The 17,975-nt window shown below is 37.1% G+C and overlaps 1 protein-coding gene across 2 annotated transcripts in view; it reads left to right on the plus strand.

The window, feature by feature from the left end:
• Positions 1-684: 684 nt before the first annotated feature.
• The window catches only part of lmbr1 (limb development membrane protein 1), a 41,248-nt gene continuing 23,957 nt past the window's right edge, over positions 685-17,975 (plus strand). Inside the window, exons 1-5 of one of the 2 annotated variants that reach the window (XM_016279995.1) lie at positions 685-923; positions 5,821-5,893; positions 8,780-8,819; positions 9,085-9,224; positions 13,086-13,189. In XM_016279995.1, the coding sequence (XP_016135481.1) occupies positions 861-923; positions 5,821-5,893; positions 8,780-8,819; positions 9,085-9,224; positions 13,086-13,189 (420 nt within the window). In that variant the 5' untranslated portion in view covers positions 685-860. Of the gene's footprint in view, positions 924-5,820; positions 5,894-8,779; positions 8,820-9,084; positions 9,225-9,716; positions 9,866-13,085; positions 13,190-17,975 lie in introns of those variants that run through there. The other variant, XM_016279996.1, reaches the window with a different exon arrangement.

Consider the following 17,975-nt stretch of genomic DNA (forward strand, 5'->3'; position numbering starts at 1 on the left):
GCTAAATTGTGTATGTGAAAATATTACCTATAAAGCCACAGAAGAACTGTTGTGCGTCTCCTAATAAAACACAATGGTGTTTGACTGAAGCAGCACTGCACAGACAGTTCTGTGTGTGACATCAAAGTACAGCGAGAGCGATTAGACAGCCTTTTTTACAATTTGGTATTGATGTCAAATAAGACTTGCCGTAGTAATGGAGTTGTGTACTTTGTCCGCCTCTGTATATATATATATAAACAAAAAACATATTTATATATTTCTATGTTTGGCTTATTTACATTTGGTACTTAAGTACTTTTAAAAGCAAGTACTTCTGTACTTTTACTTAAGTAAAAATCTGTCTTTACATATTTGACCAGCAGTATCTTTACTTTCACTCAAGTAATGGAGTTGTGTACTTTGTCCGCCTCTGTGTATATATATATATATAAACAAAAAACATATTTATATATTTCTATGTTTGGCTAAGTGTACTGTTATGCTTTCTCAGTATAACGTTTCAGCTACGTCAGACCTGTCCAAAACAACGCTGAACAAATTTTGAATGATGTAAATCTTACATATAATGCGACCTCACTCTCAGTGACAGCACACCTGTGTGCGTGAGCCTCTTGTCCTCACTCTCAGTGACAGCACACCTGTGTGCGTGAGCCTCTTGTCCTGTCGTGTGTCGCTGAATGATGACGCAGTATATTTGGACTGTTTTGGTGGTTTATTTGGCGCTGAGACGCGAGCGCTGTCAGTCAGTCGAGCTCTACTCCGGTGGTCAGTTTATCTCACAAAGGTCCGTTCTCTTACAGCGAATGGAATCGCCACAAAACTGCGTTGCTAATGAATGTGTTTCTGCGATATGAAGAATGGAAGAAGACGATGTGACGATTAGAGAGCAGAACTTCCACAGCCAAGTGCGCGAGTACATTGTGAGTAACCTTACAGAGAGACTGATTAGAGTAACGTTACAACACACTGACCGTGTTTGCGCACTGTTCCCCACTTCAACTCGCATGTAGCCTCATTTACCTATATTTCTTAAACTTAAAATATGAATGGGTTTGCTATAATTGAAATGTTTCATAATTTCTCAGTAGAAACCGTAGTGTATATGAGTGAGGTTTATTAGGCTAGTTAGCTAGCATGCTAGCTTGTCGTTAGTTACAGTATTGAGCTAATTAATCCCTTTCTGTGGCTATTGTGGCACATTTGATTCACTATTGTTGTGTATATATATTTATGCATGATGCTCTTTGACTGTTATGTTTTTGTGGCACATTTGATTGAATCTCTAAGTTAGTAGAATTAGATCAGACGCAGCATTCACTGACCAGTATTATGTGGTAAGTTAGTTAGATCAGTTGAGTAACGGTAATCATAACGGTTCTACACTGACAGCTTGTTTACTGTTGTTGGTGTACACATGAGCATTGCAGATTTGCAGTGTTTATTTTGGGTGTCAGGATGTAATGCGTCTCTCCTTCCTGCGTAGGCAAACCTGTTCTTATGTGTCATAGATGAATGGATTGCATGATCTGCAAGTGATTAAATATCACGAATTAATCTGTCAGAGCAAACTGGCATGTCTGACTGAACAAATTTCGCAGCCTTTGCTTGTAAGAACAGCCAAAACATCTTCAATGTTGTTTATAGTGATCCCAGGTGCTGTCTCTGCCTTCTAAATGAATATCAATGCTCAACTGAATGAATTAGTGGTCAACGTTGTTCCTGATCCACATTTTGAATAACCAAGACAGTGTTTCTGTAATCTGTAGTGTAGAGAGTGAAGCAATGAAAAGCATTAACAAAAGAAATTCACTTTGTCTCAGTGATGCAGTTTTGACGCTTTAAGTTTATTTTCTTATTATGATAGCAGTCAATTATTTTAAGAGTAACACCTGACATTTCAGTTGAAAGTTTACCTCTAACTTTAGAGTGAATGTAGAAATATGTGCAGTGTATTTCAGAGAGTTTAAATTATTTTTGTGTGTAGAAGTGAGATAGCTGTTATCAGCTGCATACAATGTTAGTTAGTCTAATGAAAGTCTGTGCCATGCAGAGATATCGGCTTTTCTTGCTATTTAGCAATGCTGTGATGGTAATGGGCAAGCAGTTTTTAAACTGTCACATTTCTGGATTAGTTTAGATGAAATTGAAATACAATAATCTTGAAAAATTTGGGCCTTTTTCTTTATTTTCTTTATAAAGGGGAATCTTTATTTTATAAAGCTGTTTTGTCTACAGTCAGAATTCAGTCAGTCACTCACTATTCTTTATTAAACATGGATTTTCAGATTGGTGATTGCTCGTGCTAAGATCTCTGTTGCTGCTTAATAGGTTCTGAGTGGATATTAATGCAGGATTTAATAATAAGAATGGCCTAATGGCTCAGAGCCATCTAGACATTGTGAGAGTTGTAATCGTCTTGGAAGCATCAGTTAGAATGGTTTGAAAATTATAAACGAATACATCAGCTAAAGCAAAAATTATTAATTATGAGAAACAACGTCTTAAAATATAAATACAAATTAGCTGTAAATATATTTCTCACCTGATCGTCACAATCGATGCTTTGCACCATATGCTATTTATTTCCAGCACAAGTGTTTATGATGATCTATAGCTTTCACAGAGTAACATTATTCCTGTGAACTTTATAGCTGTTGGAGGAAATGGAAAAACATTTATGTATTGTAAATATATATTTTAAAAGAAGCCATGTTTAATGATAAATATAAATGTAAAAAAAATGTGAATTTTAGTATGCTATATGTTTTGGTGTGTATTTTGAGTGACATCTTCCAGTGGAGCTCACAAAACGTCTGTGCTTCACTCTGCAAAGGGTTAAGCATATTATTTATGCTTTAAAGGGGTCATATGATGTTGCTAAAAAGAATATTATTTTGTGTATTTGGTGTAATGAAATGTGTTTGTGGTTTAAAGTAAAAAAAAAACAAACAACAAGTGCTACTCTACTGCCCAAAACTCGCGTTTGAATCATCAGTGGCAAATGATAAAAGAAAATGTACTTACGTGAGTCAGAACTGCCTGCATTTAATCTAACGTTACTCTTCCAGGATCAGTAAACAGTCCTCCATAAAATGTGCTGGCGATCCACAGCACTAAGTTGAAGTATTCCCTCAGCGACCAGCACAGATCAGCTCTAGGCATGACAAAGCGGGCATCGTCCTCTTTTGGAAGACCAAACAAAGTAGTTTCGCTTTCACAACGAAGCACACAGCGTCTTCAGGACATGGCGGCAGCGGCAACAATACTACAGCGAGAATAAAAGTTACGCCTTCTTTGCGTGAACATTTGGGCGGCGTTATGCAAATCTTCCCACATAGTGAGGTAGATATGTGGGGGCGTGTTCGAACGAGCCGTTTTAGGTAGGCGTGGCTGACTCTTACCTTTTATAAAGAATATCTCTTTGGATTTGAGACTTTAGTCTTTGCAAATTTACAGATCTTCTTTATGCACCAAGAGCTTGTAACACTCCAAAGAGAAAAGAAAAAATGAAATTGCATCATATGACCCCTTTAATAGAATTTATTTGTGATTTCCAAAGCAACCTGAGGTATAAATTTCTTCTAATCTGATAATCCTTCACCCTGTTGTAGGTTTATTTTCAAGGTGGAGCACAGTTGCATTTATGTAATGCAGAACTCTGTTAGTGCTCTGTAGTTCTGTGAGATTACAAGCAAGATGTAATATGAGCAAATGTTCAAGCATGAACAGCATGTTTACATATGCACCTCCATCAGTCCGTCCTCTTAAAATACACTCCAGTCTCCTGGACACTCTCTGCTGATTCATGCCATATAACATTGCTACAGATTACTGATCAGCATATTATTGATGATTAAAACAGAGGTACTTTACTTTGTCTTTCAGTCGCACTATTACTGCTTAGGCCTATAAATACAGGCAAGACTTAAATTTACATTACATTTAAATTTAGTCATTTAGCAGACACTTTTATCCATAGCGACTTGGACAATGGAAGCAATCAAAATCAACAAAAGAGCAATGATATGCAAGTGCTGTGACAAGTCTCAGTTAGCCTAATGTAGTACAGTACTTTAAGTTATATAATCGGGGCTTGACATAAATTTTTTTACTCACCAGCCACTGTGGCTACTAGGGGTTTTCCAAAATTACTAGCCACTCAATTTTTTCACCGGCCATAATTTTGTTGCTGGGAAATTACATTTTTAATTATTAAAGTTCACGACTGCATACTAAGATTGACTTAAATTGATTTCCAAGTAATTTCTGCCTAAAAGGCTTTTTTTTACTAACCTTATTAAATGTATGCAACCCAGGCAACGATTAGTTCTGTGAAACAAAGCAAAACCAATGTTACACCATGTCTACACCAGACGCGAGTTGCGCAGCGTGACAAAATACTATGGAACTCATTATAATCAGTGCTGCTGTCTACACCATAAATATACAGTATATACACATATCTATGGTCTACACTGGATGCGGTGCGGCATGACAAATCTCTGACAGAAAACTGCTGCTGCGTTCTATTTATGACGTATTGACACAAATTTCAAATGATTTTCAATGGTCGCTTTGTCGCGTCCAGTGTACTAGACAGACTTTAGCTGTTGCGGCGCAGACACGGTGTTACTCGCCTATCGAGAAGAAACGAAGCAACCTCGGCGTCCGATCGCAGGCCTTCCGCTCCTTGAGTTCTCTCCAGTGCTGGAAAGCTGATCCAATATTTACACGGGTTCTACTTTTTGCCTTATTGCCATAAGCCTTCTTTTGTTCCGCAGACATTTTCCTCTATTGTTTTTTATCTGCAATCTCTATCTTTCTCTCGCTCGGCTCGTTTAATGTCCATTCTGTGCACTGAACGCTCTCTCCTCCACATCATGAGTAGACACGCCCCTTACTGCTGATTGGCTACAAGTTTGTTTTGCTAGTCGGCCCGAATCAGTTTTCTAAAGCGTTTTTTCGTGTTATAAATAGAAAAACAAAATTTTTACTGCAGTAGCCTATGTTTCTTCTGTGTGCAGTTGCGTTAATTTGTTTTTATTTATTCACGAGATTCTTTCACACACAGCTTTGCACGACCTTGTCACTGTCATTATCCACTATAAATTGCCATTTGCACCAAATGTTATCAAATCAGAAACATTCTCGCTGCAATTTTGGTGATTTCCTAATTAGATGTTTTAATCACGTTTGTTGTAAAAATCTCTTTCACTTGCCCCTTCAAAAAATCTACTTGTCCCAGACTAGCATTAATCTCGAATTATTGTAGGGCTGGGCAAAAAATTCAAATGCGATTTTCATGCGTATCTCGTCAGTAAAGCTGCTCCTATGATTAGTAGTAAATCTCCAGCATGTGCGTTCAGATGGAACGGCATTTACTACACAGAGCTGTAGTTCACTGACGAGCTACACAAAATCGCATTCAAAATCGCAGGCGATTCATTGAAGATTTTGAATGTGATTTTGTGTAGCTTGTCAGTGAACTACGGCTCTGTGTAGTATTCGATTTTTTGCACAGCCCTAAGTTATTGTATATAAAATTCAACCCGCCAAAGTGGCTAGTAGGAGTTACCCGCCACTGCTGAAATCCAGCAGTTAATGTCAAGCCCTGTATATAATAAATAAAAAAGACTTACGTTTGGAATCAGTGAATTTCTAGACACACCGTACACAAAATCTTACTTGTTTACTCCGTTTCAGTTGATATAAGATGATGCTTTTAGTTAAAAAGGGTATGAATAAAAAGTTTACAACGTAAAAGCCCTTGCAGAACAGAAGTGTTTGAAAACTCCATCTTGTTCCATGTGTTTCTAGGTCTGCTTCCTCCTGTTTGCGGTGCTGTACATTGTATCATACTGCGTCATCTCACGCTACAAGAGAAAAAGTGGTAAGTAGTTCTGTTTCTGATCAAACTGTTGCACTTAAATGCAATAGTATTTATAATATTTACCATGTATAGTATATTTAAATATAAACTATATTTAATATTTATATATACAGTATATATATATATTTGCTGTTTATAACTTAATACTTGTGAGCTCCTCAGATTTAGTTTGTTGCACTTAAATGCAATAGTATTTATAATATTTACCATGTATAGTATATAATATAAATATAGTATATAAACTATATTTAATATTTATATATACAGTATATATATATTTGCTGTTTATAAGTTAATAATACTTGTGAGCTCCTCAGATTTAGTTTAGATCAAATTCCTAGGTGACAAATGGACACTTTGATTAATAGTAAGTGTGCTTGCTTGCACACTTTTAAGGGGTTTACACCATTTAGAACTCTATAACACCTTATAGTACACTTTCTTTTGAGCATTTTCCAACTCCATAACACAAGGCACTAGGGCTGAATGATATATCGTTTCAGCATCGATATCGCGATGTGTGCATCCGCGATAGTCACATCGCAGGATGTGCGATGTTTAGTTTGCTGATCGTTATATTTATACTGATTGTTTTCTTTGCTCAGTCACACACAGACACTGCGTCTACACCGGAAGCGACAGCTGTACAGAGATACCCATTTTAAATCTATTTAGTAGCAGAGCTACTGCAAGGGATTTTCAGTGCTGGAAATCCATTTATCCTTTGTTGAAACTTCCGCGTCGTCGCGGAGAGCGCAGGTCACGGTTGCTTAGCAACGGCAGACGCCACGAAAGTGCAAGCTCCCGAGCGCTTTGGAAAGAAGGAGAGAGTGGCGCGGTTGCCGTTTTCCCCACGTTTTTTTGGCGCGAAATGTGAACGGCCCCAAAGTCTGTCTACACCGGATGTGACAAACCGTTGCATATTATTTGAACTGGTTATAGACCAGAATATCAGTATTTTAATAGATATATGAACAATTATATCATACAGAAACAAGCACAAACATTTGCTTGACCAGCCACGACATCAGCATAACAGTTACTGCAAAATTATTTACCTCCAACTCTCTTTGCAGAACACCCAATCCCTGTTTCCTGCATCTCCCTCCTGCATCATCTGTTTTCCTTTTTCTCCTTGTAGCTGGAAATCAGCTCACAGACAATTTGCGGGCTATACAGTATATATATATTTTTTAATATTTCCTTATCACTTCTCGCGTGTGTTTTGTTGTGAAACATAGTTTGCGGACCAGACAGAGCTGTCGGCGATTCTTCCTATTGTGAAGTCATGCAATGTGAAACCCCCTGTCGCCGATCCATCGTGCAATGTGAACACAGCAGTGTGAAAACAACGGCGATCCGACAAGTTTGAATATCATGCAGTGTGAACTCGGCATTACTGTCGGGGATTTATCGTGTGTTTTTATACAGTCTATGGTGGCGCCCCATCCAGTGTAGTCATTCACACAGCATCACTGATTAAAATGGGTTCTATTGTATTTTGTCGCATCGCACCGTGCCGCTCGCGTCCGGTGTAGACACAGTGAACAGGGCTTGAGAGCCACGCAGATGCACGAGAATACCGAATTCCATTCACTTCCGCGTCTATTTGTGCCTGAAATACTGTGCTCTGCAAGTATCCTTGTAAACACAGTTGATTATGGCTTAGGTGAAGGTAAACAATTGAGAAAGAAAATGGATGTGTAACAGTATATTGGTTCACAGCAGTTTAATGTTCCTGTTGCTTTCTGTGTCATGAACGTTAATCAAACAAAACACAAAGAAAACTCACTTTTGTAGCTTTAACACAGATTTATTAGATTTAATTTATAGTGAAAACTATGCAGTGTTATTTTACATTTGATTATTCAATTTCTGTACCTGAATACTGTTAAACTTGCCTGAAAATATAACTTATATTAGCTTACTATAGCTTATTTCATTTGTATCTTTGTTCTGTTATTTATCTATGCTTGTAATTAGTTTATTTCCTGTGCTGATTTACTCGCCTACAAAATCACCCCAATCACTGATTATTTTTTTTCCAAATAGAGCTATCTAGTCATCGAATTTTTTTTTCATATCGCAATATATATCGCAGAAAAAAAAATATATCGCAGTGAGTTTTTTCCAATATCGTGCAGCCCTACAAGGCACTGCCACCTCCAACCTTCCTTACACAAACAGTTACGAGGACAAATTTAGTTCCTGATCAGGTCATGCCCTCCCATTTAAAAGTAGCATAACTAACGTCAGCTAACCCCTGTGGAGAGCGTGATCGCAGGTGAAAGTAGGTTGTTCTTAAGCCTCAAGTTTCTATAAAAGTACAGCTGAGCTGAGCTGCTATTGTGAAGCATGACTATAAAGCTCTATATGGCCTCAAGTAGAGGCTTTTTCAAGGGTCTGAATATTCAGTTACTGCAGTTTATGTAATTAGTTTAGAGTGATGTTATTCTGCGCTTTCTATTCATCTCTCTCTTATCCTTTCTTTTCTTCTTTAACCCACTTAACCCACTCTGACTCTTGACAGCCTCCATCTGGCCGGTTGATTGTAAAGGTTTATTCACATGTTTGTGATTTATGATTATCCAGTATTGTTTTCCAGTAGCTTTCAGTTAAATGAAGAAAAATCATGCTTTAGACTTATTAAACCATCTGTCACGTTTCTGTGTCCTCTGTAGCTGAGGCTGTTTGTGTTACAAATCCACAGTAAAGAACTTTATGCTGAATTACAATAAAACAGCTGACTGTCTGACACCTCTGATAAAGGTAGTCAGAGTGTCACAGGACTATGCACTAGGAACATAATCTCAATCAAAATCAAAATTACTTTGAATCTGTGTCTGGTTTATTGTTTGATTTTATGTTGTTCTCTTATGCCAACAGATGACCAGGAAGATGAGGATGCCATCGTCAACAGAATATCGTGAGTTGTTTGATATTCACCATATCGGGCATGATAACAAGTACTAATTTTTTATTGTGCATTTAAAGGATCCAGTTATATACAACTTAATATCAGAGAAACTTTAGTCTAACATTTTCTTATAAAATTTTCTTAATGTAACATATTATTACATAATTATATCACCTTAAATGTGAAAATAAAACTGATTAAAAATCATTAACAAAGTATAAAAAGTATTGACATACTTTTCACTAACTTTTTACTTGTTTCCACTTTTTCTCAGTATGTACCTGTGTACATTCACACTGGCAGTGTCTGGAGGGGCTGTCCTTCTCTTACCATTTTCTATAATCAGTAATGAGATCCTGCTCTCCCTACCAAAAAACTACTACATACAATGGCTCAATGGATCACTCATTCATGGTCAGTATCACACCTTTTTTAATTTTAATTTTATATACTTAACAAATAGTCTTACATAACAGCCCTCTACGGACACCTTGGCAAAAGAATTGCCATTGGCTAGTAAATTTTTTTGTTTACTCGCCAGTCTAAAATTAAATATTTAATATACTATTTTATATATAAATATATATTAGGGCTGGCAATAGATAAAAATGTTAATCTGATTAATCACACCCTTTTTCTTTAATACACACCTTTTTCCGTACTAATTTTTTATTGTGCATTTAAAGGATCCAGTTATATACAACTTAATATCAGAGAAACTTTAGTCTAACATTTTCTTATAAAATCGTCCACTGTACCTTGAATTGTAGTCACTTATTTTCTTAATGTAACATATTATTACATAATTATATCACCTTAAATGTGAAAATAAAACTGATTAAAAATCATTAACAAAGTATAAAAAGTATTGACATACTTTTCACTAACTTTTTACTTGTTTCCACTTTTTCTCAGTATGTACCTGTGTACATTCACACTGGCAGTGTCTGGAGGGGCTGTCCTTCTCTTACCATTTTCTATAATCAGTAATGAGATCCTGCTCTCCCTACCAAAAAACTACTACATACAATGGCTCAATGGATCACTCATTCATGGTCAGTATCACACCTTTTTTAATTTTAATTTTATATACTTAACAAATAGTCTTACATAACAGCCCTCTACGGACACCTTGGCAAAAGAATTGCCATTGGCTAGTAAATTTTTTTGTTTACTCGCCAGTCTAAAATTAAATATTTAATATACTATTTTATATATATATATATTAGGGCTGGCAATAGATAAAAATGTTAATCTGATTAATCACACCCTTTTTCTTTAATACACACCTTTTTCCCACACTTCATGAAATTAAGCATAGACCACTTACCTTGTTTCAAATGGTTATTTTGTCATAATTTGCTATATTCAGCAAAGTAAACCAAAAGATTGAAGGGTGATTCTCTGTATTTCTGAATTCTCTAAAATCTGTATTTTCTGCAAGCTTTTTTCAAGATAAATGTAGATGTCTTTCCAAAAAATTACTCCAAAAGGACACCAAAGAACCAAATGATATAAGGAGCCCATATAAGCACATATGAAAGAAAAAAAAAAATCAAAAAAATATATATATCTGAGTTGTATAGTATGTGTACAGTGCAACAGCAAATAGCTTTTTTACATTTTAGAGAAGTCAAGTTGCGATACCAAACAGGACCACATGGTGATGCCAAAATACCACTAAACCAACCGCCTGCTGACTGCATATATCTACTACAGTACACGGATCCATTCAGAATAACGAAACGGCAACATACACATGACAAATCAAAACATTATCGTGAATGTGTGTGGAAACAACGTGAATGTATGGAAAGGTCTGTGCCTGTGCATAAATACAATGTGCGGTCAGTGCGTCAAGAGCACTCATACACGCATTTATTATAACGGACACACGCGTGCTTATTGTACGACTCCTGTACGCCACGTGTGTGTTTGTAAAATGGCACAGCTTTTTAAATATCTGAAAGTACATTTAACATTAGTCAATCAAGCATTATAATATGATATTATGATAATTAAGCATTATATGATGAGAACTTTAGTAATTAGAATGCATATTTGTCTTTTAACTGAACTTAGGACTGGTGGTGATGCTTAAGATATTGTTTGTCATTTAGTGTTTCTGTAAAAAAAAGGGGGGAAAAAACTACAAATAATACTACTACGAATTCTACTACTAATGACAGTATAAGGGCCCGTTTACACCTGGTCATTTCATGTGTTTTCGCTGATTCTATCTGATCTATCAGATAGTTAAAACGTTTCGATTTACACTTGGCCACATAAATGTGTCGTCGCACTCGCAAAACGGATATAAATCCGATCTTCAATTCCCGCGCTATGTTTAAATTTCACGGAGTTCATGTCAACGACATCAAAAGATAAGCGCTGCATTTGATTAATTATCAGCTCATTTCAAGATCAAAGCCCGCAATAGGAGAGCGCGCGGCATCAGCACTGGAAAGATAAGTTTGTTTTACTACTTTAATGAAGATGATTGTGTGTTGAGCGTCTGCAAATGACTTTGTTTCATTCGCGGTAGTTTGAGCGTCAACTTGCTGAGATGCTGAGATGCTCAGCTACTAGTCTGCGGCAATGCTTGTTGCATTAGCGCAGTCATATCTGACTATAATGTCATATAGCCTATAACACGCTCTCACACGTTTATTATTTTATCGGATTAGGAGGAGTAAAATTTGCATACGTGGTTTCAACAATCAGATGCATTTACACTTGTCCAGTTTCGTCTGGAATGCGTCCCAGACCTCCTCCTGAAGTGGTTTGAGCGATTTATATCCGTCTCGAATGTGTTTCGGAGGGCATTTAGACCTGGTCTTTTCACGATCGGATAGCTATCCGATCAGACAAAACGCATGAAGTGACCAGGTGTAAACAGGACATAAAACACACTAAGGATTAACGAGCTGCTGGGTTCATGAATATTAATCAGGTTGTGGTCGTTCGCTCGAATTGATTTGCTAAAATCAAAACAAGGACGATAATAGGTGAGCACCAGCCAATGAGATTGCCGTTTGTGCATTAGTTCCGCCCACTACCGGAAAACCCAGCTGTTCTTAAAAGCTGAAGAATTCCAAAGGAACTCTGTTATTTTGACAGGAAAATACAACCAAGAATATAATTTCCATGTAGCGTGTCTCTCTCTCTCTCTCGCTCTTGCTCTGTCTCTTTCTTTGTGTGTGTGTGTGAGACAAAGCGATGGCGAGTCATGCACCTTCACACTAGAGATTACGGTATGTCAAATTAAATACAGGTACGCTGCCTGTGCATCCATTGAGATGAACTGAAAAACAGCACAGATCGCTTGATGGAGAGAGAAACTCTGAAGCGCTCAGTCAGAGAGTGTTCGGCGAGTGAAAATATATCTGTGCTAAACTTATACTTAGCCTCCAACTCACACACTGGCGAGTAAAATCTGAGAATTTATTAGCCATTGTCTAATATTAGACATCATTTAGTCACCCAGAGTGAAGATTTAGTCGCATATGCGAGTGATTTACTCGCAGTGTAGAGGGTTGCATAAGGCTGTACTCTATTGTCTGTATATGCATTAGGTGACATTCACAGACTGTTGTAGAAATGAATGCTGCTTGTGTTCTGCTAATGGTTTACTTTGTTCTTCCAAATACGCATTACGTTATTTGTCCTTACCTTTGATACTTTTCATCTAAATTAAAAAGTTTAATTTGTGTGTTTCATAGAAAGGGTTTATTAAAATGATTTGTGCACTGAACAATGTATGTAGTGTTTAATTTGTTGCTGGGCCATACTTCTCCCATTTCTGATCATTTCAATACAAAAAGTATTTTTCTCCTTAGCTTCAGTCATGGCCACAAGGTGGTGTCATGTGTCTATTTTCTGTGCTGATGGTTTCTCTGTTAAACTAACCTGGGCTGTGTTTCCCAAAAGCATCATAAGCTTAAGTACATCGTAGACCCATTGAAACCAATGGAGCTACGATCAACTTAGGCTTTCAATGCTTTTGGCAAATGAAGCCCTGAGCTTTTGAGAGCAGTTTTTTTGGGTTGTTTTATACGAGAATGTTTGGGGTTTTGAAAAAAAAATGAAGACTAGAAGTTTGATTTTAACTTTTTTAATTCATTGGTTTTTGAGGAAAAATATATGAAATCGTTTTAAGTGTGTTAAACCAACTAAATGTTTAATGAACAAGGGGGGGATTGTTTTCCAGTTGCTGTTATTATGTGAAATTATATTGATCAGGTTAGTTTTCTAAACTGATTACTCTTTCTTCAGGCCTGTGGAACCTGGTGTCCCTTTTTTCAAATCTCTGTCTCTTTGTGCTGATGCCTTTTGCCTACTTCTTCCTGGAGTCCGAGGGCTTCGCCGGTTCGAAAAAGGTATGTGGTTATGTGTGTTTGTGTTTTCTGCAAGCTTGAGGCTTTGTCGTTATATTATGTATAGGACACACACATAAGATGCTAAAGGCATTTTTACACATTTGTACAAACCAGGTATGTGCACTTACTCACCCTCGCTTGGGCAAACACGCACACACGCGGTTTTATGTGTGACCCTTTTTATTTCAGCCACTCCCCCACCCTAAAAAGATAAAAGTTCAAAAGCAGAGCTCTCTTAATTCTACAGCTCATTCAAGCTTATGTCATTAGTCACTCAAACAAGGGGTGTCACCGGTGCTCATAGAGAACGTAAAGCAGCAAACACAAGGTGTCACAATAGAGTGTGCAGATGAAAATGAAAGGGTGGGAGGGAATGCATCAAGTTGCCCTCCGTCTTACTCTCATCACAGTTTGAAGTCGCTCCTGGTTTATGTCCCTTCTGGCAAAGCTACATAAAGATTAGTTGCTACTGTAGTTTATGAGGGCTGCACTCATTTGTACGGGAGCGAGGCGTACTGCTTCGTTTTGTCTCGTTTGCACCATGACTGCTTCTGGCCATTGATCAACCAGAAACACAGGAGAGAGGGAAGCACTGCTTTATGTTGGCCTACACGTCTCAGAATGACCGGCGTAACGTATGTGTGTGTGTGTGTGTGCGTGTGTAGCGAAAGAGAGGAAACGATCAGAAACTGCCGCTTGTATGAAAGCCCCCTGCTGATACAGGGAAGGGTTAAGTCGTCAACCGTAGAAGCCCATAAAAGCAAGATTTCATGTTTTCTTTTTAAGTATAAAGTCAAATGGCCTGCTTGTGCCAGTCTCCATGTTAGATGGTTAAATGGGGACATATATATGGCAAATTACATTCAGTAACTGGAGGAAATGAAACTGGGTAGTTTGTTAAAAGCTTGTGAGAGCTGTAGCTGGTGCGTTTTATGGGCCAGTGTTTGCATTAGTACTTCATCAAATGTAATAAACAAAACCAAAACTCTGTGGGGAAGGAAAGTGTGTGACTGCTTCAGAGAAGGAGAAAGACTGCTTTCTCTCCATCTTTCTCGCTCTCTTTAGAATTAATTAGAATAATTAAGTTTCTTATTCTCACCAAGGCTGCATTTATTTGACCAAGAATACAGTAAAACATCAATATTGTGAAATTTTTACAATAAAAAAAAAAACTGTTCTTTGTTTGAGAATATTTTAACATATTCATGTGATGGCAAAGCTGAAATTTCAGCAACATTACTCCAGTCTTCAGTGTCACATGATCCTTCAGAAATCATTCTAATATGCTGATTTGGTGCTCATGAAATATTTCTCATTATCAATGTTGAAAACAGATGTGCTGCTTAATAGTTGTGTAAACCATGATACAGTACCATTTAAAAGTTTGAAGTTAAGTAAAATAAGTAAAAAAGGGCAAGAAATAGCACTTTCATTCAACAGAGATACATTAATTGTATCAAAAGTGTTAGTAAAGATATTTGCAATGCTACTTTTTTTTAATAAAAATGTATTTATTTCATTTGATTTTAAATAAATGCAGTTATTTTGAACTTTCTATTCATTAAAGAATCCTGAAAAAAATGTATCGCAGTTTCCACAAAAATATGAAGCACTTTTCAACTACTGAACTGGATGCTTTAGTTTTTTTTTTTTCAACGTTGATAATAAAGCATATCTAATTACAAAATAGCATATTAGAATGATTTCTGATGTATCATGTAATCATGTGAAGGACCTGAAGTGTGAAAATTTAGCTTTGCCATCACAGGAATACATTTTATTCTAAAATGTTTTAAAATAGAAAACTTTTTTTATTGTAAAAATATTTCACAACATTATACAACATTACTGTTTTTACTGTATTTTTGATCAAATAAATGCAGGCTTGGTGAGCATAAGAGACATTTCTTTAACATTTAAGATCTTATTTAGATTACTGTTTGAACCTTTGAATGTACACACAAAGCTTGTAAGGGTGCTCCAGATAGACAGAAGTGTGTAGCCTGGGCCTGTAGTTCTGATTTTGTCCAACAGATGGCAGGATTATGATTTCACTAAGAAACGAGCCTGATGCCCCAGTCAGTGTAACATTAAAAAAATCCAGTGAGAAGATCCTTATGGCCTCCTAATTCTCTACAATGCACATGGAGATAGCACTACTAAAATCTATTGGTTATTATCACAATGCAAATGGACATCACCTAACTGATATGATAACAATGACATGAACCTTGAACATGCTAAAAATGATCTTTCTCTCTCTCTGTGTGTGTGTGTGTGTGTTTGACAGTCTCTTCCTTTGTAGTCTGCCCACAATAGGGCTGATATTTATTTTTGAGATGTGATTCTGGCTCCCAGGCTTTGCTTGCTAAGGCCGTGACACTGCGTATTTACTTTGCCTGCGCCCCATTCTATACCCGTTTCTATGACAACATATGAGTTTCTGTATTTTGACGGGAAAAGGCGCAACACTGGATTGGATAATAGCCTCCATAGTCAAGCCTTAGAAAGCGTGAATGTTTGTATGTATTGAGATGTTTCTTGCGAGGTTTACTTGAATGCAAATGAATGTGTGTGCACCGTTCACTACCATCAGCACTGCGACATACTAGAGGGACTTATTAGTTTGACTATTGCACTGGATGTGTTTTTGTACTTTTAAAAATTATTGCCTGTTTGCTTTTCTATTTCTTTTGAAATCATCTCTTCTTTTTATCACTCTTTTAAACATTTTCTTGACTTTTAACATCCTGCTGTTTGTGTTCTTGACAAACCCCAGATTAGTTCAGAAGCTGTTCTCAAAGGTCTTATTTGTTAGACACCTCATTCTAACAAGAAAAAAGATGGTGACACTGTAGGAAGAGGGATATAAAAAAAAAGAAACGCACACACAAACTTCAAAAGTACTGAAGTGCCTTCCTTAAGTCATATATCCTGTTTTCTCTAACGTATTTAATGTATTAGTCAGAATGGCACATCAATGGCTTGTGTGTGTGTGTGTTGATACACAGTGATTCATGTCCCCTGTGTGTTCTGCGCTCTGTTTTGTGTCTCTGACACTGCTTTCAGTGTAGCAGGCTTAAAAAGAAGGTAATGACTACTGTTCATGCTAAGCCTTTATTGATGAGAGTCTGTGTGTGTGTGTGTGTGTTTGACAGTCTCTTCCTTTGTAGTCTGCCCACAATAGGGCTGATATTTATTTTTGAGATGTGATTCTGGCTCCCAGGCTTTGCTTGCTAAGGCCGTGACACTGCGTATTTACTTTGCCTGCGCCCCATTCTATACCCGTTTCTATGACAACATATGAGTTTCTGTATTTTGACGGGAAAAGGCGCAACACTGGATTGGATAATAGCCTCCATAGTCAAGCCTTAGAAAGCGTGAATGTTTGTATGTATTGAGATGTTTCTTGCGAGGTTTACTTGAATGCAAATGAATGTGTGTGCACCGTTCACTACCATCAGCACTGCGACATACTAGAGGGACTTATTAGTTTGACTATTGCACTGGATGTGTTTTTGTACTTTTAAAAATTATTGCCTGTTTGCTTTTCTATTTCTTTTGAAATCATCTCTTCTTTTTATCACTCTTTTAAACATTTTCTTGACTTTTAACATCCTGCTGTTTGTGTTCTTGACAAACCCCAGATTAGTTCAGAAGCTGTTCTCAAAGGTCTTATTTGTTAGACACCTCATGCTAACAAGAAAAAGATGGTGACACTGTAGGAAGAGGGATAAAAAGAAAATGAAACACACCCACAAACTTCAAAAGTACTGAAGTGCCTTCCTTAAGTCATATATCCTGTTTTCTCGTCATTTTGACGGGCTTCTAACGTATTAGTCAGAATGGCACATCAATGGCTTGTGTGTGTTGATACACAGTGATTCATGTCCCCTGTGTGTTCTGCGCTCTGTTTTGTGTCTCTGACACTGCTTTCAGTGTAGCAGGCTTAAAAAGAAGGTAATGACTACTGTTCATGCTAAGCCTTTATTGATGAGAGTCAGTTCATGGAGAGGAAATCATAGTGGACAAGGGAAATACACTTTATGTTTGTGAACTTTTCTGTTGTTTTGTGTACAAGATCAGAGATTCGAATTTTGTTCAAACTCTTCCTGCAGTCAAACTCTTTGGGAAAAATACCGATAACAGAAAAAATGAGCCGATATGGGCCGATACCGATATGGTGGCCGATATATCGTGCATCCCTAATTGAGAGGTCTGTACTAGTTACTTTAGCAAAATAGCCTTGTGACACCTTTGCATGCATTGTTTTTTTGTTGTTGTTTTTGCAGATTTTCAGTGCTATTTATGGACACAGATTCTTTAAATGTGCTAATTCACAGTCTAAATATCAAAGGTTCAAAGTCCATTGAGGGGAGACTGATATGAGGTAGATGTTGTTCATCAGGAAGTCACTTGGAGGTGCTCTAGATTCTCTTAATATCAAGAAGAGCTATTAAATACTGCACATATACAAAGCCCCTAATGGATTGAGACAGACGTGTTTAAAGGAATCAGGTAATGTAGACGCTTGAAAATGTGTGAAAGGGATCTCTCTTTCTTTTCATTCTTCAGTCTGACATGCACTAAATATTAATAACATTTAAAATGTGTCTTTATTATATTCTATTTTTGCTTGTTACGCAGACATTGATTTGGAGCATGAGAGAGCAGTTTGTGACCTGGACGCTGACTGAGGGTGTGTAAGGTCAGGGAGAGCCCTCTTAGAGTGAATCAGACTAATAAAACATGCAGAAATGGCATCATTGCTGAATAATTTTCTTTC

Source organism: Sinocyclocheilus grahami, unplaced genomic scaffold (assembly GCF_001515645.1).
Source record: "Sinocyclocheilus grahami isolate Dianchi unplaced genomic scaffold, SAMN03320097.WGS_v1.1 scaffold136.1, whole genome shotgun sequence".
Lineage (NCBI taxonomy): Eukaryota > Metazoa > Chordata > Actinopteri > Cypriniformes > Cyprinidae > Sinocyclocheilus > Sinocyclocheilus grahami.